Genomic DNA, 25,258 nt, shown 5'->3' with positions numbered 1-25,258 from the left:
TGTGCTCTGGTTTCCCCCACTGTCCAAACATATGCGCTATAGGTCAACTGGATAAACTAAATTGGCTGTAGTGTAGGTGTGTGTGTGTGTGTGAATGTGAGAGTGGGTGTTTCTCAGTACTGGGTTACGGCTGGAAAGGGCATCCGCTGCGTAAAACATATGCTGGAATAGTTGGCGGTTCATTCCGCTGTGTCGACCCCTGATAAATAAAAGACTAAGCTGAAGGAGACTGAATGAATGAAGCAGTAACACTTTATAATAACATTCTAGTTTAGTTAAAAACAGCAATGACAATATTCATACAGCATTGTGTCATTTCATTTTAGTGTTTACTAATTCACTGCTAAAATCTGAAGTTGCATCTATTAACATTAGTTCATGCACACTTAATGAGACAGCTCACTGAAAAATCTAATTCTGTCATTATTTACTCATCTATCATCACTTGTTCAAAACGTTTTTTCTTTCTGTTGATGATGATTACCTTATTTCAATCTGAAAACAAGATTATTTTGCTTACACCACCCATTATTTACATCTATTTAAGGAAAAACCCACCTAATTTTAGCTTATTTCTGAATGTAATGGAGTGTAATGTGTATTTATATAGTGCATTTATTGTGTATGGCCATACACCCAAAGCGCTTCAAAATCATGAGGAGGGGTCTCTCCACACCACCACCAGTGTGCAGCATCCACTTGGATGATGCAACGGCGCCAGTGCACTCACCACACACCAGCTGTTGGTGGAGTGGAGAGACCATGATAGAGCCAATTCGGTTGAAGGGGATGATTGGTTGGCCATGATCGTAAGGGCCGATAGAGGGACTTTGGCCAGGACACCGGGGTTACACCCCTGCTCTTTCACGAGAAGTGCCATGGGACTTTTAATGACCACAGAGAGTCAGGACCTTAGTTTAACGTCTCATCCGAAAGACGGTGCCCGCTGACAGTGTAGTGTCCCCTTCACTTTTACTGGGGCATGAGGACTCACGCAGACCACAGGTTGAGCGCCCCCTGCTGGCCTCACTAACAACACTTCCAACAGCAACCTAGTGTTCCCTAGTAGTCTCCCATCCAGGTACTGACCAGGCTCAGCCCTGCTTAGCTTCAGTGAGTAACCGGTCTTGGTTCTGCAGGGTGATAAGGCTGTGGCTGTGTTCTGAAAACATTAAAGAAATCAAAGTTGGTTAAATATTTTTTTGCAAGGCAAACTGATTGGTTGAAGCTGAAAACAAGGTGATTTTGCTTTCACCACCCATTTTTTAGCACACTGCAAAAAATGCTTTTCATTTTTTTGTCTTGTTTCTAGACCAAATATATACAAATACTTAAATCAAGAAGCATTATCTAGACAAGCAAAACATGTTGTCTTGTTTTAAGAAATAATACGCCAAAATGAAGTGAGTTTTTCCTTAAATCAAGCAAAATAATCTGCCAGTGGGGTCAGCAAAATAATCTTGTTTTTCGATTTGTGATAAGATTATTTTGCTTACCCCATTGGCAGATTATTTGCATTTTTTTTGCAGTGCATATGTAACGTTACGTTGACACAACGCTCAATTGGTACTAATGGGCTCAAAGTGTGTCAAGAAAACATTCCTTACACCAGTGGTTCTCAAAGTGGGGGTCGGGACCCCTTGAGGGGTCGCGGAACAATGAAGGGGGGTCGCCTGGTGATTTCCAAAAATCTACTTATTATTATTATTAGGCCATAAGAATTACCATAGTTTATCCATAACCAACTGAAGAGAAACAAACAGTCGTTTATAGTTAGTATAGTAGCTTATTTACTTGTTCTATTGGATTGCGACCCCTGGGGTAAATACATTATATTAAAGACAGCAATAGCTTCAGATGCAGCAGATTGATTTTATAACACCAGGTTAAACTTTCTGGCCCATTTACAGCACTGACATACATAAAAAATAAAAATAAACGAAGAATAGACTTTGGTCTATTGGAGTGTGTGTGTTCGCCATTGCATGCAAGTTTTATGTATTTATAACCACCTCAGAGGATATTGGGGGTCGCGAGTCACTGGCATTGTTATTTTAGGGGTCGCGTGCTGAAAAGTTTGGGAACCCCTGCCTTACACCATTACACCACCACCACCACCAGCCTGAACCATTGATACAAGGCATGTAGTTAACACCAAATTCTGACCCTACAGTTTGCGCCCACAGAACTGCCACTCACTGGATATACTTTTTTACCATTCTCTGTAAACCCTAGAGACGGTTGTGCAGGAAAATCTCTGTAGATCAGCAGTTTCTGAAATACTCAGACCAGCCCGTCTGGCACTAACAACCATGCCAGTTTCAAAGTCACTTAAATCACCTTTCTTCCTCATTCTGATGCTCGGTTTAAACTGCAGCAGATCATCCTGACCATGTCTACAAGACTAAATGCACTGAGCTGCTGCCATGGGATTGACTGATTAGAAATTTGCGTTAAAGAGCAGTTGGACAGCTGTACCTAATAAAGTGGCCAGTGAGTGTGGTTCATGTTAGTAAATACATTAACTAATGAAACCTTTTTGTAAAGTGTGGCTGACTTATATCTGAAAACAAAACAATATGTGCTGCACATCCAGAAAATGCTTCTTGGTTTTATAATTTTTAGATATTTGGATTAGAAACAAGACGAAATAATCAAGTTAAAGCATTTTTTGCAATGTAAACGACCTCTAAATGATAATGAAATGAGCATCTGAAAATGTCCATCTCATAATCTGATACAAACTGCTGTTGGTTTGATTTTTTTTGTTCGTTCTAGGAAAGACACATTATTTATTTAGGAAGGATAAATAAGTTGCATCGAATGCTTTCAAGAAACAATTTCAGTTCTGACTCTTTCCTCCTTTCTGTTTTTCTCTCAGTTTGTTTGCTCTGCTGTCAAAGAAGCACAATAAGGTTTTGGAGCAGGCGACGCAGTCTTTACGAGGGCCTCTTGGAGACGAGGACAGGACCGTCCTGCCAGACTATGTAAGTCCATCCTTCAGTTGTATGAAAGCGTTTTGGCTTTCCTGTAAAATATAATGATGACGGAAGAAGTTGTGATGGGACCTAAATGCTTTCTTAGGTTATTAAAGGTGTTAGGTTATTAAAGGTGTCACTTCTTGTTTAGGCTGCATTAATGCAGTGTAGCTGCACAATTGATCATTAAAAGATCAGGATCTCAATTCACACCCACACAACAGTTATTAAAGACCATGATGTGCATGTTTATTAATCATTCCAAGCGCTGCATTCAAATCTGCGTTTGACCAAGAAAGATTCAGTCTTTAGTGTTCAGCCAGTGTCTTTTTAGAGTTAAAGGGCCACTAATCCCCCCTGTTTCAGCAGGGTGTTTTCACACCTCTTGTTTGGAAAAAGTGGGCGTGTCCCGTTCCGTTTAGGGGGGAGTGTCGGAGGAGAGAAAGAGGGAAGGTGCATTAAAATTTGCACAAAAATGGGAGTTTTGGTTTGGCCACACACCGATTTTCACAGAGGCAAAACAAACACACAGTTGCAGGGGTCCGTTCTTCGTACCTCGCTTAAATGATCTAAGATGATTTGACAGATCCTGGATCTTTTAATCTTGATAACTGATCTCTCGCTAATTTGGTTCTTCAAACAAGTTCGCGAATCAGATTAGAATGTCTGGATGAACTGATCTGAGATCGCTGCGTGTGTTGTGAAGGACAGATCTATCGATCCTCGAAATCATGATCAGCAATGCAGCGATTGGCTGACGGCACAGCAACGTAAAGACATCATCTGATTAATATTCAATTATCCATGTGAGCAAAATTACACCAAATTAGCAGTAAACGGCTTGTTAAATATGACACGCAATAATCTTCCACATTTGTTGTGAGCTGCAGGCTTTACACTTACATTTGTCAAGACAAAAGTATTCATCATGTATTACAATGCAAATCAGTGTATTTAGTTCTACATTTAGAAAAGATTTTCTTTATTATAGTAGACGTTTTTTAATCGGTGTAAAGAATAACTGGTTGTTTACAAAAGCATTTTGATATTGGTAAAGGCGTCTGCAACTATTGTGAAGCATCAAATCACTGTCATATTAACTATCAAAACATGTTTATGACTGTATAAATGTATTATTGCTTTAAAAAAAAGTCACATATTGTGCATGTCTATTATACACAATTTGTACTAAAGTGATCTAAAAAGTTCATATCAATAAGTTTTCTCTTTGCACCACCAGGTGGCAGTCTTTGTACTTTCATTTCGAGGGTGCATCTTGTATAAGTTTTATTAATATGTATAAATTTATTTATTTTATTAATGACTATAACTTTATATATATAGTTAACAAATATGTACCATTTTCCCAAGTTACTGTAAGAAAATATCAGAATTCAGAACATACTTTTTCTATTATCTTTGCTTGAACTGAGCTGATCTAATCCTGTTTATATGAATTGAACCTGCTCCCGATCAGGTTTGACCTAGCAGAACTGTTGCTATGACAACTCTCGGATCAGCTTTGAAGAACGAAACGATCCTGAATCGTGTCAAATCGTCAATATCCAAATCCAGCTTACTGAGTAATCCATGTACGAAGAACGGACCCCAGGGGAGAAAGACTAACTCGAATTATTTGACAAATTATTAAATGGTGGACTTAAACTGCAGTTTGGCACTTTCACTTTCATTCAGGAACATTTCATTTATGCCCTTTGTCTCAAACGAGTTATTTGATTCAAGGAGCTGCTGGAAGCGTGTATTTCTAATGCAGTGTTTGATACCACATGGCGAATGAGAGAAAAACCCTCCACATTTCCCGGTAACTTAGATGCGCTCTGTAGGTAGCATCAGAAAGCTGTGTGTGTTATTCCTGTCACAAAATCTTGTGAAAATCCTACACGACGGTAATAGTTTGATTACGGTGTTTACATGTTTACACTGGGGGAGCAGCATTTACAGCAGATCTTTCAGTCTATAGTATTGTAGTGATATTAACGAGCTGTAAACTTTAGTAACTTAGAACTCATTTTGACTAAGGTCTGTCTTTAAACACTGAAAGAGTACTGCTGACGATACAAACTAACTTTGCCATCTGAATAAACAAACAAAGAGCACTGGTCGCTCACTTGCCAAATCTGTAGAGACAGGACAATCAACACCAACTGGAGCTGCGTCTGTATTAAAAGGAGACGAGCAGCAAATCCAGATTTCACCATTTCCAGATGAGAAGCTCTCGGGTAAACATTGTTCCTTAGACAGGTATTTCTGTCGAGCGAATCCACACGTGAGTCCAGCTGCGCTCTCATAGCGGGAAAATGAAAACAAAACCTTCACTGCAGCGAATAATAAAAGCAACACTGAGGACTCGTATCTCCAAACAATTCTTCTCCCACTTGTTTTTGCAACACAACGTGGCGTCTCTCTGCCGTCTGAACACTCTACAGGTACAGTCTTTGAAGCTATCATGCATATTAATGAAGTTGCACCTCATTCACAATAGAGCGCGCTGATTTATTTGAACCAAGTCTTTCTCATGAATGCTGCACACTCAGAGACGTCACGAAGTACTCCCAGGTACAGACGGCCAGTCTACATGCTGAAATACACGCAAGTACCTAATCGGCGTGACACAGCTTCAAAAATTTGTTTAAAACCGCAAGTTTGAATTTGCTTGAAATAACGCAAAAACAACCAGTTTTCAGGTTTTATTGAAATATATGTGGCGTTTATAGCAGTGTGGGACATATATACGACTGTCACCATCTCAAAACGTGTTTGGGTGTTTCGTGACCCTTTAAAAGCAATCAAATAACACACAAGTACTGAAAGAACAGTTCATACTTCAGATATAAACACTGATGTTTACGGTAAAGAATTAAAATCATGTTTAATGCTACTCGACCCTCAGAATAAAAGCTGTAGGTATTACACAATTTACCCAATAGGTGGCGACCACCAGTCATTAAAAATGTGTCGCTGAATAATTTTTCAAAAATGACACATCTGGTAATGATACATGACGTTTTTATGAGAGTTATTACCTTATCGTGCTGATCTGAAAAATAGTCTAAACCAGGGGTTTTCAAACTGTGGGTCTTGACCCACTAGTGGGTCGCACAGTGAACAAAGGTGGGTCGCGCAACGTCACATAGCTGCAGGTATATTTACTTTGCGGTGACTCAAAACCAGTACGATTGAAAGCAATAACTCAAAAACCTCTTACCCTAAAAAGATCTAAAGTGTGTTTCTTACAAAAAGACAAAGCTGGTTATGTTTTACAGCTGCCTTTTTTTTTTTTCGCTTGACATTACAAGCACTGCTCCGTTTGAGCCCTCGCAATCTGCGTTCAGCCGGTAAAGCTCGCGTTTGAGTGGAGCTCTCAGTAAGGGACCGTCGGAAAAGTTCTTTTTTTTTTTTTTTTTTTTCCGTTTTTTCTATTCAGCAGTGATGTTAATTGCATTGGCATATTTATCTGACGTTTTTTCAGCTTGTAGTTGTCGATCAAAAAGCTATATAGTTTCTTATGGCTATACACTAGCAGTGGAATTTACCGCGATGTGACGGGGCTTGATCATAATCAAGGGGCTTGATGAAAGGTTGTTCATATTCTCCTCTAAAAAAAAAGAAGAGGATCTTTTTCAACAAAAAAAATGATCACAGTTACAGCCAGCATCCTACAAAAAGCACTTCGAGCCTCATTTTGTGCATATCAAATCGCAAAATCCAAAAAGCCGCGCACCATATATTTTTAACTGCTTTGAATGGATACATTCTTTTAACCCATTTTTCCATATTAAAATATTATGGTGGGTCTTGAGATTGAATTACTTGCCTAGGTGGGTCCCGGAATAAAAAAGTTTGGGAATCCCTGGTCTAAACCATATAAGGAGTATTTAATTTGGTCATTAAAAAGTCTTGAACTACATCACTACATTTGGTCTCACTTTATATTGTGGCCTGAACTAATATGTAGTTACACAGGAACTAATAGTTTGTACTTATTGTGTAAATACATGTATTTATTGTGTACTTATGCTTGATTAAATACATGTATGTAATTACATCTGTAATTAACTTCTTTAATTACATTTGTAAATACACTGCTGACCAATCCCTACACCTTAACCCACCCTTAAACCTACCCACACCACCAAACCTGTCTATAACCCAACCTCTATCCCAACTCAAGAGCACCACAAGTTCTCAAATACATTATAAACACAGTAAGTACATTGTATTTATTTTTTTGATGCAAGTACATAGTAGTTAAGGACACTTAATATAAAGTGGGACCCTACATTTTATTGTCAAGCAGCAGTCACAGGGTGTTTAATTGTGGAGTATTTTACAACAGAACGTGACTCAACCAATCAGAATCAAGGACTGAAACTACAAAAACATTATTTGGCTGCAAATGGTTGAAAGAGTGCATATTATTTTCCCTCATATGCAAATCAGCAGCTTAAAAAGATGACATTTCACACTAAGAGTCTTCGTGCACATTGGTGAAATATTAAGTGTCCTGCTGATGCACGCTTGCTGGTGTTTTGATCATCTGATGATGATACCTGTTGTAAAGAGTAACCTTGACATGATCTTCATGAGCTCCATTAGTCTCCATAAAGATGTGCGTGCCTGCTTGCGTGTGCATACGTGTGTGCGCGGGTCCAGACAGCACACAGGTCTTCTGTCTAGACATGAAGACCTGGCGCAGACATAAAGGGAGGGCGGGGCCTGTGTGTAAAGGGGGCGGGGCTGTTTAAGAGGTCACACAGGTCAGAGTGTTACACCCTAGAGGCCGCTAAATGACCTGCTCGGTGCCCTAGAGAGGGGCTGAGTGTCTGGGACAATAGACATGTAAATGGAGTGTGTGTGTGTGTGTGTCTGTCTGACTTTGTGTGTGTGTTTGCTCCACAAACAGCCTGAGGCCAGAGTCTTGCAGATGTCTGATGTGTGTGTCTGCGGTGTGTGTGTGTCTGTCTGTCTGTGTGTGTGTGTGTGTGTGTGTGTGTGTGTCTGCTGGGTCAGACTTCTGTCTGCTGTCCTGATTAAAGCCCCACACCCCTGCTTTGTGTCTCCTTCTTCCTCCTTTCACATCTTTTCCTCCTCTGTCCATCTGTCTCTCTCTCTCTCTGTCTCTCTCTTTTTGTCTCTCTCTCTCTCTCTCTCTCTCTCTCTCTCTCTCTCTCTCACTCTCTGTCTGAACATCTGAATCTCCTCCTGCTTTTGCCACCATATTCTACCAAATTCCACCAAAATCATGACATCACTTAAAAAAAAAAGTATCTGTTGCATAATTTGATCATGAATATAGCCAGAATCCTGGATCACTTGTAATATTACAAACAAACAACTGAATATAAATATAAAGGAGAAAAAAATCTACAGTGAGATTACAGTGAGATTAATCTACATTTAAAACATTATCTATGCCCACCTATAATATATATATATATATATATATATATATATATATATATATATATATATATATATATATATAGATAATGTTTTAAATCTAGATTAATCTCACTGTAATCTTGGAATTAATCTAGATTAAAATGGCTCATTTAAATTCTGCCGAAGGCATTCAGAATATGTGTGCTACCCAAATAATAAAGCTGCGTCCCAAATCGCATACTTATGCACTATTCTACGCCATTTTGTAGTATAAATAGTGTAAGTAGTGTGTTCACACTGAAAACTCTAAAAATAATAAGTGCACTTTAATTACCCGAATGATGCACTCATTCAGCCGCTAAAATGAAGTGTGTAATGATGGACACTTCACGCACTCAACGACCGCAGGTTTGCTTACGTAGCGGACGGGGCGGAGCTATCGGACGCACATGTTGAATAACTTTTTATTTTGGATGGTGAAAGCAAAATTCTTCTACGAGAGGGATTATAGCGCCTCCCGATTGTGAATGCGGCAATACTCATGGCAGGTATTATCTGATAATTTTGTCGTTTATTTCACTGATTTGGCGACCGTCAAATGTCATCAGAAAAACGGTTTGAATTTCCACTTGGTAAAAAACATTAGTGTGCCATTTGGGACACCACTACATACATATACTATCCTGTTGAGTGTGTAAGTGTATAAGTACATAGTGCATGAGTGCATAGTGTATAGTGTGCCATTTGGGACGCAGTTTAAGTCTTTGAGAACGGGTTTCTCAAGCCAGGTAGTTCATTAGACCAGGGGCTCATCTCCTGTTTCCAAAATGCATGAAAAAAACTGCTTGAGAAACTGTTCTACTATGATAATTGGTGATGAAAATAAGTGATGTTCAATAAGATGTACTTGTGTTTACTGACTGTTTATTCAGCTAAACATGAATGTTGATCTGTAGACCTACATAAGCTCCAAACAGTGATTTTTGATCACCTTAATCTGACTAAAGTCATAAGTGAGCTAAACAGAAATGGAATTAAGACATGTGGAGTATGCAGATATTAGTGGCACTATTGTAAAGGACCACATGCGCACACACACATCGCGAAATGCGGAAGTTTGTTTCTTTCCATTTGACGTGCGTTAATAAATTTTATAACACCCTGACCAGTCCTTACCCCTTATCTGTGTCTAATACCCCAGTCACGGGGACATAAAGACATGAGATTTTGCTCCATATTGACATGATAGCGTCACACAGTTGCTGCAGATTTGTCCCGTTCTACCACATCCAAAAGGTGCTCTATTGGATTAAGATCTGGTGACTGTGGAGGCCATTTGAGTACAGTGAACTCATTGTCATGTTCAAGAATCCAGTCTGAGAGAATTCACGTTTTATGACATGGTGCGTTATCCTGCTGGAGGTAGCCATCAGAAGATGAGTGCACTGTGGTCATAAAGGGATGGACATGGTCTGCAACAATACTCAGGTAGGCTGTGGTGTTGACATGATGCTCAATTGGTACTAATGGACCCAAAGTGTGGCAAGAAAATATCCTCACACCATCACACCACCACCACCAGCCTGAAGCATTGATACAAGGCAGGATGGATCCATGCTTTCATGTTGTTGACACCAAATTCTGACCCGACCATCTGAATGTGGCAGCAGAAATGGAGACTCATCAGACCAGGCAACGTTTCTCCAATCTTCTATTGTCCCGTTTTGGTGAGCCTGTGTGAATTGTAGCCTCAGTTCTTAGCTGACAGGAGTGACACAAGGTGTTGGACGTGTTGTGTGTCCAGAGATGCTCTTCTGCAGAGCTCGTTTGTAACGAGTGCACATTTGAGTTACTGTTGCGTTTCTATTAGTTAAAAACAGTCTGGCCATTCTCCTCTGACCTCTGGCATCAACAAGGCATTTGCAAACACAGAACTGCCGCTCACTGGATATTTTCTCTCTTTAGGATCATTCTCTGTAAACCCTTGAGATGGTTGTGCATGAAAATCCCAGTAGATCAGCAGTTTCTGAAACACTCAGACCAGCCCGTCTGGCACCAACAACCATGCTGATTAGAAATTTGTGTTGAGCAGTTGGACAGGTGTACCTAATAAAGTGGCCAGTGCGTGAATGTGTGTGTGTGTATATTGCAATATATTATTTGTATATGATTAAAATAATTTTTTCTGAAGATTATTTTAATAGCATTAAATGCAGCATGGTGATCTACTGAAGCGTTTTAGCACAGGATTAGTATTACCTTGATGACCTTTTGTAATAATTGCAGAGGTTATCTGTGATCTTAATCCATTGTGAATCAGCCACGTCTGTAATTTGTAAATTAAAAATCCCCCCGCAAATGACCGACCATATTCAACACAATGGTCTTGTGAGGATATTAGTCCTGTGTAAATTAGCTTTAGTTTCTTTCTTCTGTTGAACACAAAACACGATTAATCGAAAGAATGCTGGAAATCAGTAACCATTGACTTCCATAATAATAATAAAAAAACATACTAAGTTCTTCTTTGGTGTTCAGCAGAAGAAAGTCAGTCAAATAGGTTCGACACAAGGGCTGGGAAAAGTGACAAAAATCTCAATTCACGATATGCAAGTCATCTCATATCCTGATAACATTGCACAGCCCTGTTTGGGTCAAGTCAGGATTGAGTACAATATGGCAGAATTAAAATCTTTGCGTGAACTATCCCTTTTTCATGCAGTTTACTTGTTTTTTTTGCCTCTTGTTGTTGATGTTGTAAACTAGATCCCAGCAGACGCAGCAGCTCTGAGAGCCAGTTTTCCCAGATCTGTGTTTTTCTGTCTGCTTTGATAGGAAGGATGTCCTAAAGCGCAGTTATCAAGCGCCCGTTTAGACTACATGTGATTTTGCGAGCCTTTCCTTTGTTTTATCTATAAGACAAACAGCATTGGCGCACACTCTGTTTTGGTCTGCCGTCACTCTTATCATCCTGGGATTTCCTTCATTCTATGGGAACAGATGCGGCTGGTGATGTTAAGACTGCGTGTCTGCACATACAGAGCTTTCATAACTAATGATGATATGAATATCGCTGACGTCAAGTCCTGAAGCAGCCAGTATGTTCATTTACACCGCACATCACTGCTAGAATAATTACTCATCGTAATGGAGTGCTATAGTTACTCATTTACACCACACACACACACACACACACACACGCACATACACACACACACACACACACATGCACTACATTCAATTTAATTCATTAATTCCCCTACTTGCAAACTCCACACACAAATGCCAACTGACCCAGCCGGTACTTGAACCAGTGACCTTTTTGCTGTAAGGCGACAAACAACTGTGTCACCGTGTCTATAGGGCTTTATGAGTCATAATTTATAATACATGTATATAAAAAAATTTGCTTTATGTTTACTAGCCTATTAGTAAGAAAGGAAAAATGTCTATCTGTTTTTCTGTCAAGCTGTCTGTCTATCTGTGTATCTGTCGGTCTGTCTGTCTCTGTCGTCCGTCCGTCTGTCTATCTGTCTGTCCATCTGTCCGTCCGTCTGTCTGTCTGTCTGTCTCTCTGTATATATCTGTCTGTCTATCTGTCTTTCTTTCTGTCCATCCGTCTATCTATCTGTCTGTCCGTCCGTCCCTCCATCTATCTGTCTGTCTATTTATCTGTCCGTCTGTCTGTCTGTCTGTCTGTCTGTCTGTCTGTCTATCTTACTGTCTGTCCGTCTGTCTGTCCATCTGTCCGTCTTACAGTCTGTCTGTCTGTCTGTCTGTCTGTCTGTACGTCTGTCCGTCCGTCCGTCCATCTGTCTGTCTTGGTATCTGTCTGTCTCTCTGTCTATCTGTCAGTCTGTCCATCTGTCTGTCTTGGTATCTGTCTGTCTTTCTCTCTGTCTGCCCGTCCGTCCATCTGTCTGTCTGTCTATTCATCCGTCCGTCTGTGTCTGTCTATCTATCTCTCTTACTGTCCGTCTACCCATCCGTCTTACAGTCTGTCTGTCTATCTGTCTGTCTGTCTGTCTGTCTGTCTGTCTATCTGTCTGTCTGTCTGTCTGTCTTGCTGTCTGTCTGTCACTCTGTATATCTGTCTTTCTATCTCTTTGTCTGTATTCGTCTGTCCTCCTCTGTCTGTCTGTCTGTCTGTCTATGCATCATTTTGTCTATCTGTCAATCTCTGTCTGTCTATCTATCTATCTATCTATTTATCTATCTATGTCTATCTATCCGTCCGTCCGTCCGTCTGTCTTGGTATCTGTCTGTCTCTCTGTCTATCTGTCAGTCCGTCCGTCTGTCTGTCTTGGTATCTGTCTGTCTTTCTCTCTGTCTGCCCGTCCGTCCATCTATCTGTCTGTGTGTCTGTCTGTCTATTCATCCGTCTGTCTGTCTGTCTGTCTGTCTCTCTTACTGTCCGTCTGCCCGTCCGTCTTACAGTCTGTCTGTATGTCTGTCTGTCCGTCCGTCCGTCCGTCCGTCCGTCTGTCTGTCTGTCCGTCTGTCTGTCTGTCTGTCTGTCTGTCTGTCTGTTTGTCTATCTCTCTTACTGTCTGTCTGCCCATCCGTCTTACAGTCTGTCTGTCTATGTATCTGTCTGTCTGTCTGTCTTGCTGTCTGTCTGTCACTCTGTATATCTGTCTTTCTATCCCTTTGTCTGTATTCGTCTGTCCTTCTCTGTCTGTCTGTCTGTCTGTCTGTCTGTCTGTCTGTCTTGCTGTCTGTCTGTCTGTCTGTCTGTCTGTCTATCTCTCTTACTGTCTGTCTGCCCATCCGTCTTACAGTCTGTCTGTCTATGTATCTGTCTGTCTGTCTGTCTTGCTGTCTGTCTGTCACTCTGTATATCTGTCTTTCTATCCCTTTGTCTGTATTCGTCTGTCCTTCTCTGTCTGTCTGTCTGTCTGTCTGTCTATGCATCATTTTGTCTATCTGTCAATCTCTGTCTGTCTATCTATGTATCTATCTATGTCTGTCTGTCCGTCCGTCCGTCCGTCCGTCCGTCCGTCTGTCTTGGTATCTGTCTGTCTCTCTGTCTATCTGTCAGTCCGTCCGTCTGTCTGTCTTGGTATCTGTCTGCCCGTCCGTCCGTCTATTTGTCTGTCTGTCTGTCTATTCATCCGTCTGTCTGTCTGTCTGTCTCTCTTACTGTCCGTCTGCCCGTCCGTCTGTCTTTCTGTCTGTCTATCTGTCTGTCTGTCTGTCCGTCTGCCCATCCGTCTGCCCATCCGTCTTACAGTCTGTCTGTCTGTCTGTCTTGCTGTCTGTCTGTCACTCTGTATATCTGTCTTTCTTTCTCTTTGTCTGTATTCGTCTGTCCTTCTCTGTCTGTCTGTCTGTCTGTCTGTCTGTCTGTCTATGCATCATTTTGTCTATCTGTCAATTTCTGTCTGTCTATCTATGTATCTGTCTGTCTGCTGGCTTGATTATAGCATGTCTCAGTGTCCACATACAGGTCAGAAAACAACCCATTTACCGTCTTTCTAAAAAGTAAACCACAGACTTCCATCCGTCTCATCCTCTGTCCTTCTTTCCCTCAGTTTTCTCTCCATCTGTCTGCTCGTGATGCTGTTGTTTAAAGGCTCTTTAGATTGTTGGTGCAGCAGCTGGAGACTCAAAGCCAGTTTCTGATCAGCACAAATCACAGCTTATGTAAATCACAAGTGCTCAGATCTCTGCAAATACTCATTCTGCCCTGATGAAACTCACCTGACTGTTGCTGTAATGATGGGAAGGTGACCTGATCTTTAACCCTTTACCTCAGCTCGAGAGCGTAAAGGCTTTAACCATAAAGATGGCTTAGATGGTGGACGGTCATTGGCTGATCAGTAGGCCACATATACACACACAGATTTGTTTTCCTTTCTTAGTGAGGACATTACATAGACTTAAATTGTTTTTATATCAGGTCAGTGATATTGTCTATGGTCTATCATTATATATTATATATACATAGGAGCGCTATCCTGCTGGAGAATTCACCGTCTCCTGTGGTTTGTAATGTAATGGGCAGCACAAATGTCTTGAGACTTCAGGCTGTTGATGTTGTCATCCACTCTGCAGATCTCTCACACACCCCCATTACTGAATGTAACCCCAAACCATGACTTTTCCTTCACCAAACTTGACTGATTTCTGTGAGAAGCTTGGCTTCATGTGGGTTCCAGTAGGTCTTCTGCAGTATTTGTGATGAATGGGATGCAGATCAACACATGATTCATCAGAGAAATCCACCTTCTGACACTTTTACAAGTGATCAACTAGAAGTCAAGTTATTATATGTTGCTCCTACAATTGGGATCGACAACAAGACTTTCGTCAGAGTATATAAATGTTATTCTTTTATTTTTTAATTATTATTATACCTTTTTTATTAATTATTTTATTTATTACACACACACACACACACACACACACACACACACACACACACACACACACACACACACACACACACACACACACGAACTCATTTAGCAGATGCTTCAGATACCTGAAGTGACAATAAAAGAAGTGCTTCAAATCATCAGAGCTGCAGTGTATAAATGCTATGACGAGTCTCTTTTTAATTTTTAAAATAATTATTATTTATTTATTTATTGCTTTATATATTTATATTCATACATAGGAGCGCTATCCTGCTGGAGAATTCACCCTCTCCTGTGGTTTGTAATGTAATGGGCAGCACAAATGTCTTGATACCTCAGGCTGTTGATGTTGATCATCCACTCTGCAGATCTCTCACATGCCCCCATACTGAATGTAACCCCAAACCATGATTTTTCCTTCACCAAACTTGACTGATTTCTGTGAGAATCTTGGCTCATGTGGGTTCCAGTAGGTCTTCTGCAGTATTTGTGATGATTGGGATGCAGATCAACAGATGATTCAGCAGAAAAATCCACCTTCTGCCACTTTTACAAATGATCAACTAGAAGTCAAGTTATTATTTGTGAGAATAAAAGAAGTGCTTTAAATCATCAGAGCTGCAGTATATAAATGCCATGAAGAGTCTCTTTTTAATTTTTAAAATAATTATTATTTATTTATTTATTGCTTTATATATTTATATTCATCTATTTTATTTTAATAATCTTTTAAATATTTGTCTTATTTTGCTGACGCTCACAGACACACACACACACACACACACACACACACACACACACACACACACACACACACACACACACACACACACACACACACTCACTCATCCACAAATGCACACAGACAGATGACTAATGACTGTCTGGCACTGGATGCATGTGCACTTCCTGTTCTTTTTCTGTCTGTTTTTGCAGTGCACGTAAACATCATCTGAATTTCAGGGCCATCTTTTGTCGTCTGTCTGTCGGGTTGTGAATTAGGGCACGCTTTTTGACTTTGAATCCACATGGGGTGCTGAGAATAATATGTTTTTGAAATGTTGATTGCACACCTGTCCTTTAAAAATACGTGGAATAATTCTCGATGACATTGTTTATATGCCGAACGGCCACTTTATTAGGTACACCTTACTAGCACCAGGTTGAACCCTCTTTTGCCTTCTGAACTGCCTTAATCGTTCGTGACGTAGATTTAACAAGGTGCTGGAAATATTCCTCAAGAGATTTTGCTCCATATTGACATGATAGCATCACACAGCTGCTGCTGATTTGTCGGCTGCACATCCATGATGTGAATCTCCTCTTCCACCACATCCCAAAGGCGCTCTTTTGGATTGAGATCTGGTGACTGTGGAGGCCATTTGAGTACAGTGAACTCATTGTCATGTTCAAGAAACCAGTCTGAGATGATTCACGCTTTGATATGGTGACATCTTGCTGGAAGTAGCCATCAGAAGATGTGTACACTGTGGTCATAAAGGGATGGACATGGTCAGCAACAATATTCAGGTAGGCTGTGGCGTTGACATGATGCTCAGTTGGTACTAATGGACCCAAAGTGTGCCAAGAAAAAATCCCCCACACCATTACCTAAACCGCCACCAGCCTGAACCGTTGATACAAGACAGGATGGATCCATGCTTTTATGTTGTTGACGTTAAATTCTGACCCGACCATCTGAATGCTGCAGCAGAAATGGAGACTCATCAGAGCAGGCAACATTTCTCCAATCTTCTATTGTCCAGTTTTGGTGAGCCTGTGTGAATTGTAGCCTCAGTTTCCTGTTCTTAGCTGACAGGAGCGGCCCCCGGTGTGTTCTTCTGCTGCTGTAGCTCATCTGCCTCAAGGTTGGACGTGTTGTGTGTTCAGAGTTGCTCTTCTGCAGACCTCAGTGGTAACAAGTGGTTATTTGAGTTACTGTTGCCTTTCTTTGAGCTGGAACCAGCAGTTGTACCTAATAAAGTGGCCAGTGAGTGTATGTTTTCCTTGTTATTTACGTCAACAGAACGGAAGGAAGATTTTAGACATGACCACATGATGACTTAATGTTATCTGATCTGGTTGACCAAAATTGTAGGAGTCATTGTTAACATTTGATCATTGAATAATTTACTCCGACTCTATTTTAAGCTACAGTTCTCCCGCTAGTAAAAGTCACAGTGAGTCTTCTGATAATTGATCACTGACTGATATGATCGGCTTCTGATGTGTGTGTGTGTGTGTGTGTGTATCGTCACAGTGTCTGCGTACAGATGATTAAACTGGACGATTAGAAAACCCTTGAGTTATCTGCAGCAGTGCGTTCAGTCTTAAGAGTGTGTGTGTGTGCGTGTGTGTGTGTGTGTGTGTCATTTGTTAGCAGGATTTTCCAAAAGTCTGATCCACACACTCAGGTTCATGAACGTCTGACCTTAATTCTCCGCACTCTCTCTTGTCTGTTGTCACACTGTGTGTGTGTGTGCTCGCGTCTATGTGTAATCTGTAAATGTACTTGTGTGTGTTTGTTTTTGTGTGTCTGTGTAATGTGTTAATGTATGTAAGTGTTTGTGTGCATGTGTGTTTATCCATGTGCATGTGTATGAGTGTGTGTGCATGTGTATGTATATTTATGTGCATCATGCTTGTGTGTGTGTGTGTGTGTGTGTGTGTGTGTGTGTGTGTGTGGGAGTGTATATCGGTGTGTGTATGTAAAGTATATGTATTTCTATGTGCATCTTGCTTGTGTATAAGTGTGTGTGTGTTTCTGTGTGTCTATGTATGTGTCTATGTTTGTGTGTTTGTGTATGTACCTGTTTGTTTATGCTTGTGGATTTATCTACGTGCATGTGCACGAGTGGATGAGTGCATCCGTGTGTGTATGTATATCCATGTGCTTGTATATCATGCTTGTGTGTGTGTGTGTGTCATTATGTCTATATACTTGTGTGCGTGTGTGTGAGTTTGCTTATGTGTATGTAATTTTGTATTTATGTGTGTGTGTGTGTGTGTATACATCTGTGTGTGTGTCCATGTACATAATGCAAATTAATGTGTGTGTACCTCTGCGTGTGTATGTGTGTGCGTGTGCATGTCATTGTGTCTATATATTCGCATGTGTGTTTTTGTTAGTGTATCTGCACCCTTGTGTGTGCGTGTTTGTGTGTGTGTATATCCCTGTTGATGTGTATGAGTGTGTGTACATTTGCTTGTGTGTGTGTGCATGTTTATGTGTGGGTCTGTGTCATGGTGTCTGTATGTATGTGATTGTGCGTGTGTGTATAATCTCATTAGTGTGTACAGCAGAGCAGATCTCTCTCATCCTCTAATTGACTCCTCCGCTCTCCTCATCTAATCATCACTCTGTTTGAGTCTAGACAGCTTCAGCTTCTTTCTAGGTTGCCGTTTGATCTGGTTTTCCAGACGCTGCTAGTTGTGCTTCATGCTTCAGTTTTGCCTCATGCGAGTCTTTTATTTTTTCCCAGTGCTGTTCAGTAGTTAGAGTTGGTCTGTTTGTTGTCTGTTCTGATCACATCCTGCGTGTTTCTGAATTCGTAAAGTGTGCGCAAACATAAGGAATTTTTGGTGGTTTACAGAAACTCAGGGTACATACACACATATCAACACAAGGGGACAGAAGGACAACTAAATTAGTTGAAAATAAAGTAAACATGGGGCGGCATGGTGGCTAAGTGGTTAGTACTGTGGCCTCACAGCATGAACGTCGCTGGTTCCAGTCCTGGCTGTGTCTGTTTTCATTTCTGTGTGGAGTTTTGCATGGCGTGGGTTTCCTCTGGGTGCTCCCGTTTTCCCTACAGTCCAAACACATGCGCTTTACGGGAACTGATTAACTAAATTGGCCGTAGAGTATGGGCCCTATCATAAACCCGGCGCAGTGTGGCACAAGGAGCGGCGCAATAGTCTTTTGGTAGTTTCAGCTTGGCGCAAGAGTCGTTTTGAGGCGTTGCGCCACGCTGTTAATATAGCAAGTGCATTAGCGCTCATTTGTGCGCCCATAGGCGTTCTGGTCTAAAAAGGGAGGCGTTCTGAGGCGGACCGCTGGCGTTTTGCTATTATGAGAAACTATAATAGATTTTTCATTAGACCAAAACTAACACGGTCTAAACTCCAGCGCAGAGTTGCGCCTCGCTTGCACACTGCTTAATACACACAAGAGAGCAATAGGCAAATATCTTTACATATGAAAAAATTTCAATATTAAGGATATATATAGGATATAATAAGAATAGATATAGGATATAAATATAAAGGATTAAAATATTACAAAACATATTATTTTCTAGCCTACATAAATATGAAAAATCACTGCTTTTATATCTTCTTCATCTCGGGAAGCTTTTTCAGTTAATTCATAACAATTTGCTTTTCTATAATGTTGTTATTCTTATTAGCAGTATTATTGATTATATCCATATTTATATTTGTTTTATTAAAAACAAGCTTAGATTTGCCCACCTGTCAGGTTTTAGACCATATGGGGCACATCATGTGTTTTAGGATATAACTCAGGTTTTTGAGCACATTTTGTTATTATTAATTTATTCATTTGCTGGAAATTAGAACTGAATTTAATAATAGTTTTGAAAAGAATATTTGCGCTTAACAAACAAAAGTATTTATTTATAGACTAATTGATGTCTGTGCGTAAAGGTTTCCCTATCCAAGAGCGAATTTGAAGGTAGATCCATTATCTCTCATTCTCACGCAGTAGATGCTCTGTTTAACTGTTTTCTGTTAAAAAACTGTCAACTGTTTGCTTGTGAAATGCTCATTTTTTCCACTTAGACTTACTTTCCGTCCTGTAAATAGCGAATGTGCTCTTGGCGCGACACAGCTGACTTCTAAAGGGAATGGGAGATGAGACTCTGATTGGTTTATTCTCAAAACACACCTATAACTCATTAAGAAAATAAACTCAACCCTTTTAGACCATGCGCCATAGCGCAAGGCAGATTTCCCGTCCTTAAATTAGCAAAAACGCATCCTGACACGCCCAGAAAGCGTTTCTGCCCTGCGTTTTGCGCTCTACGGATGGAGCGTCAAAATAGAGCCCTATGAGTGTGTGATTGAGTGTGTATGGGTGTTTCCCAATACTGAGTTGCGGCTGAAAGGGCATCTGCCGTAAAGCATGCTGGAATAGTTGGTTCATCCCGCTGTGGCCACCTCTGATATCGAGACTAATGGTTCATTGGATTTACTAAATGTTTTTAAGGTAAGTGGTTGCAAACAATTTATACAGGCTGAATTCAATTCATCTTTATTTCTGTAGCGCTTTCAAAATGTAGACTGTGTCAAAGCAGCCTAACATAGAAGCTCTAGTAAATTGAAACTGTGTCAGTCTAGTCTTCAGAGTGGAAATTCAGTTTAGTTTAGTTCAGTGTGGAAGAATTTTCACTGCTAAAAGTTCAAACACAAGAGCAAATCCCTCGATGCGCAGCTCCACAAGTCCCGAATCCCTTGAATCTAAACAAACAAACTAAGTAACATTAATTACTTAATACTTTCATAAATTAAGTAACATTACTAAATATAATTTCAGCTCATATGAATTGTTTGCAACCACTTACCTTAGCAAAAATGTAATAAATCCAGAGTGGGATTTTTTTTTCAGTGCGTGTCACATTTAAGCGACGGTCTCCCACCCGTTTAATATCCCTGACTGCTGCGTGTGCAGGGTTTTCAGACATGTAGGGGGTCTTCATGGGAACAGAGGGCAGGAATTTGCTGAAAAGGGAAGGTGTAAGGAATGAGACCCAGAACAGAGAGCTTCATCTGAGCCAGGTCTATCTGCAACAATTGCAGCAAACCCAACACTTTAAATAGCCGTGTGCGGTATGACCATTTTCTGTTGATTTTGATTAAAATGTTTCCACCATCTGCTTCTGAAGAAATATCATAATGTTGTGCCAGAGCGCTCACTGAGTATGTTTACAATGGACACCAATACTCTGAATTTATTATGGTTAAGATGATACTCTGATTAAGAGTCTACCATGTAAACAAAGATGACCCTTGACCTTAATCTGAATAAAGACTTAATCAAACAAAAATCCAATGAAGGCATGTTGATAATTTCTATTTTAGTCTATTATTGAAGACATGTAAACACCTTAACAGTATGGAAAATGCTAATAAAAAAGAAAGTAGTGATTTTCAAATTTACTTTGACTTGTATTTCATTGCAGATAATAACATTTTTTTAAATTATTTTTTTATTAAATACGTATTCCAGTTTTGGTTCTTGCAACACATTTCAAAAATACTTGTAACATTAAAGCATTTACCCCTTTGTAATGCTGACATTCCTTTTCACAACACTTAAAAGACGTTTAAGGACTGAATACAGCAAGTAATGAAGTGTTTCAAGTTTAGTTTTGTCCTATTTTTCTAAGGCCCTGTTTACACTAATGTGTTTTAGTTTAAAAAGGCATAAGTTTTGCTACGGTTACGCCATCCGTACACACTATGCCATAGTTTTCGAGCACCGAAAACAAAGCGTTTTGAAAACGCTGGAGAGGCTGTTTTCATTCTGAAACGCTGCTGCTCCGTCTCAGTGTGGATGAGGGAAAACGAAGACATCTGAAAACGGAGGCGGGGCTGTTGCTATTGGGGCTTCCCTTATTGGTCAAGCCCTTATCACATGACTATAACACATGGCTTTAACACTACCGGAAGACAGCAGACCAGCCTTCACTGTAAACAACAACATGGACACAGAAATGGGAGGGTTGTTTGCACTATTGTCTGTTTTAGGCGCCATTGTGTAGTTATTCATTTGTTATGTTTAGTAACAACTCGACCTCGTCGTCTGTCCACAAAAATACCTCTGTTGCTTTCTTTGCCATCTAGTTCATTGTTCAACCGGAGATTGTTGAATAACAATAACCAAATGCTGAGCGAGACACATGCTTCCTGTTTATACTAGAGCACGCATGCCCAGAGTGCGCGAATGGTCACGTGATATACGTTTTTGGTGGCGTAGTGTGGACGGAGATATGTTCAGAAACGCTAGGTGAAACGCTAGTGTGGACGCGGATCGTTTTTGACCTAAAATGTCGTTTTAAAACTAAAACGCACTAGTGTGAACGGGGCCTAAATCTTCGCAACAGCATGGGGTCTCTGTTGTTGCATTTTGTGCTTTAAATGCACCACACGTTCTCTGTCTGAGACGGGTCAGGACTACAGGCAGGCCAGTCAAGTACCTGTATCATTTTCCTCCTCAGCCAGGACTTTGTAATGTGTGGAGAATGTAGTTTTGCATTGACTTGTTGAAATATGCATGGGGGTCCTTGAAACAGAAGGCAGCCTGTTGTTATATATCTCTGTTTACCTTTCAGCATTAATAGTGACATCACAGAAGTGCATGTTACCTTTGCCAAGGCCACTGACACAACCCCATACCATGACAGACCCTGGCTTTTGGACTTGTTGCTGGACAGTCTGGATGGTCCTTTTCTTCTTTGGTTTGGAGAACTGGGCGTCCATTTCTCCCCAAAAAATACCTGAAAAATTGATTCATCTGACCACAGTACACGATTCCACTGTGTGATGGTCCATCCCAGATGCCTCCGAGCCCAGAGAAGTCGACAGTGCTTTTGGACACTGTTAACATATGGCTTCCTTTTGGCACAGTACAGTTTTAACTGGCATTTGTGGTTGTAACTACGTCTTGTGGTACTTGACAAAGGTTTGCCGCAGTAGTTCTGAGCCCACGTGGTGATATCACTTGAAGATGAATGAGTATTCTTGATGCAGCGCCTCCTGAGGGATCAGAGATCACGGTTGTTCAGCTTAGGTTTGCACCCTTGTCCTTTACACACTGAAATTCCTTCAGATTCATTGAATCTTTTAATGATGTTCTGCACTGTTGAAGGTGAAATATCCAAATGCCTTCCTCTCTTTCTTTGAGGAACATTGTTTTCAGACATTTCAATGATTTTCTCACGTATTTGTTTGCAAACTGGCGATCCTCGGCCCATCTTTGCTCCCAAAGGACTAGACCTTTGTTAGATTTTGCTTTTGTACCAAATCATAATTACACCTGTTGACATCAGCTGTTCCAAATCACATCATTTTTTGGACCAGATTACCTGATTACAAGCTCTACGTGTGTTGCAAGAAATAAAATCGGAATACGTGTTCATTTTGAAAGAAACAAAACAATAAAAATAATGAGGAAAATCATTATATAATGTTATACTGTCTGCAATGAAAAGCAAATCAAAGTAAATTTGGAAATCACTATGTTTTTTTATTTGCTTTTTCCATACTATCCCAACCCACACAGAAATGCTAACTGACCCAGCCAAGGCTCGAACTAGCGATCTTCTTGCTGTGAGGTAAACGTGCTACCCACTGTGCCACCGCATCCCCAGTACATCAACATACTACTAATAATAATAATAATAATTCCTTACATTTATATAGCGCTTTTCTGAGCACTCAAAGTGCTTTACACATAGGGGGGAATCTACTCATCCACCACCAGTGTGCAGCATTCACCTGGATGACGTGACGGCAGCTATTTTGCGCCAGACCGCACACCACACACCAGCTGATTGGTGGAGAGGAGACAGAGTGATGAAGCCAATTATGATATGGGGATGGTTAGGAGGCCATGATAGACAGAGGCCAGTGGGCCAATTGGGCCAGGATGTCGGGGTGAAACCCCTACTCTTTTTTTCGGTGGACATCCTGGGATTTTTAAAGACCACAGAGAGTCGGGACCTCGGTTTAACATCTCATCCGAAAGACGGAAAATAAAAAGAAAATAAAGGTCTCAGCAACTTTCAGTTCTTGTGGACTTTAAGTAAAGAAACGTCTTGTTTGCAGTTCGCCACGTCTTAACATCTTTTTAAGCTCAGTTTTCACATCAAACAAACTGCTTATGTACAGTAGATGTCCAGACACACACACACACACCTATACGTCTCCTCGGGTCTATTATCAAACATGCTGAAATATGCTGGCTGAAATGTAGAAGTGTGTGTAGAGACGGATGAAGGCCATGCGTTTGTGTCAACACTGTTTTATGTGTGTGTGACCCAGAAAAAGAGTGACGGGCCAGACTGCAGAGCACAGGGAAATGATAACCCATTTAACCCACACACACACACACACACACACACACACACTGCTGGCCTCTTTCCTAGACAGTGTGTTTGGCCATCAGCAGAGCGTCTGATCAGGGATGAAGAGGAGATTAGTGTTCTTTGCATCACTCTTTCACACTCATCAATGCTGTGTTTGTTTCATCTAAAATATGGTCAGAACTGAAATATTGATGCCCTTTATTTCAATATATTTAAAGATGTTATTAATTCTTGTGTTTGAATGCTAAATTGATAGGTTGATTACAGGTACAGTATAAAAATCTTTGTCTTGATCATTTGGAAAAGTGGCAGAAGGTGGATATTTCTGATGGATCATCTGTTGATCTGCATCCCAATCATCACCAATACTGCAGAAGATCTACTGGAACCCACATGGAGCCAAGATTCGCACAGAAATCAGTCAAGTTTGGTGAAGGAAAAATCATGGTACATTCAGTATGGGGGCCTGTGAGAGATCTGCAGAGTGGATGATCAACATCAACAGCCTGAGGTGTCAAGACATTTGTGCTGCCCATTACATTACAAACCACAGGAGAGGGTGAATTCTCCAGCAGGATAGCGCTCCTTATCATACTTCAGCCTCCACATCAAAGCTCCTGAAAGCAAAGATATAATGAGCATGTCTGGGGTAAGATGAAGGAGGAGGCATTGAAGATGAACACAAAGAATCCTGATGAACTCTTTGAGTCCTGCAAGAACGCTTTCTTTGCCATTCCAGATGACTTTATTAATCACTGATGTGAGTCAGTGCAGAGATGTATGATGCAGTCCTCCAAGCTCATGATGGAGTCAGACACAATATTCATTCTGTCTCCACTGCAGCAGGACTTTATATTCTATACTGGACATTAATTCTGTTCAGTGATAGACCTTCAGACCATTTCTGTCCTAATGAAATCATTCTAAATCAAGACATGATCATATTTTATTGTGGTCAAATAAGCGTAATCCAGAGGCCTTTGCCTTTCATTTAAGCCACTTCTAATACCAAATGATCAACTAGAAGTCAACTTATTATTTGTTGTTCCTAAAACTTGGATAGATGACAAGACTTTTGTCAGGTGGTGTATATTATAGTGACTTAAAGTTAATTTTGTTCAACCAGTAAGTTTGTTTTTTTTTAAACAACGAAAATAACAAAGGCTTCTCCCAAAAATAATAAGACGATATACTACAAAAGGCATCATTGCAGGGAAAAAAATATGTATCTCCTTTTATTATTTACCTTTGAACAAAAAGTTCCACACTGAAAAAAATTATTCAAAGATGATTCCTTGGATTTACTCGATTTTTTTACGTTCAGTGGTTGTAAACAATTTGTTTGTGTTGAATTTAAACAAAAAAATTAAGTTAAACATAATTCAATTTAATTTATTTGTTTAAA

At 40.4% G+C, this 25,258-nt stretch overlaps 1 protein-coding gene across 3 annotated transcripts in view; it reads left to right on the top strand.

Annotated features, from left to right (window-relative positions):
- dym (dymeclin) overlaps positions 1 to 25,258 on the top strand; it is a 166,986-nt gene that overhangs the window by 102,614 nt on the left and 39,114 nt on the right. For all 3 annotated transcript variants that reach the window (XR_012397078.1, XR_012397079.1, XM_073935700.1), the window contains exon 14: positions 2,882 to 2,987. Coding sequence is in view for 1 of the 3 variants with exons in the window: in XM_073935700.1 (XP_073791801.1) it covers positions 2,882 to 2,987 (106 nt within the window). In the remaining 2 variants the exon portion in view is untranslated. The remainder of the gene's footprint in view (positions 1 to 2,881; positions 2,988 to 25,258) is intronic.

Source organism: Danio rerio, chromosome 21 (genome assembly GCF_049306965.1).
Source record: "Danio rerio strain Tuebingen ecotype United States chromosome 21, GRCz12tu, whole genome shotgun sequence".
Taxonomy (NCBI): Eukaryota; Metazoa; Chordata; class Actinopteri; order Cypriniformes; family Danionidae; genus Danio; species Danio rerio.
The sequence above is the reverse complement of the archived record's forward strand: the minus strand, read 5'-3'. Positions and strand labels throughout refer to the sequence as shown.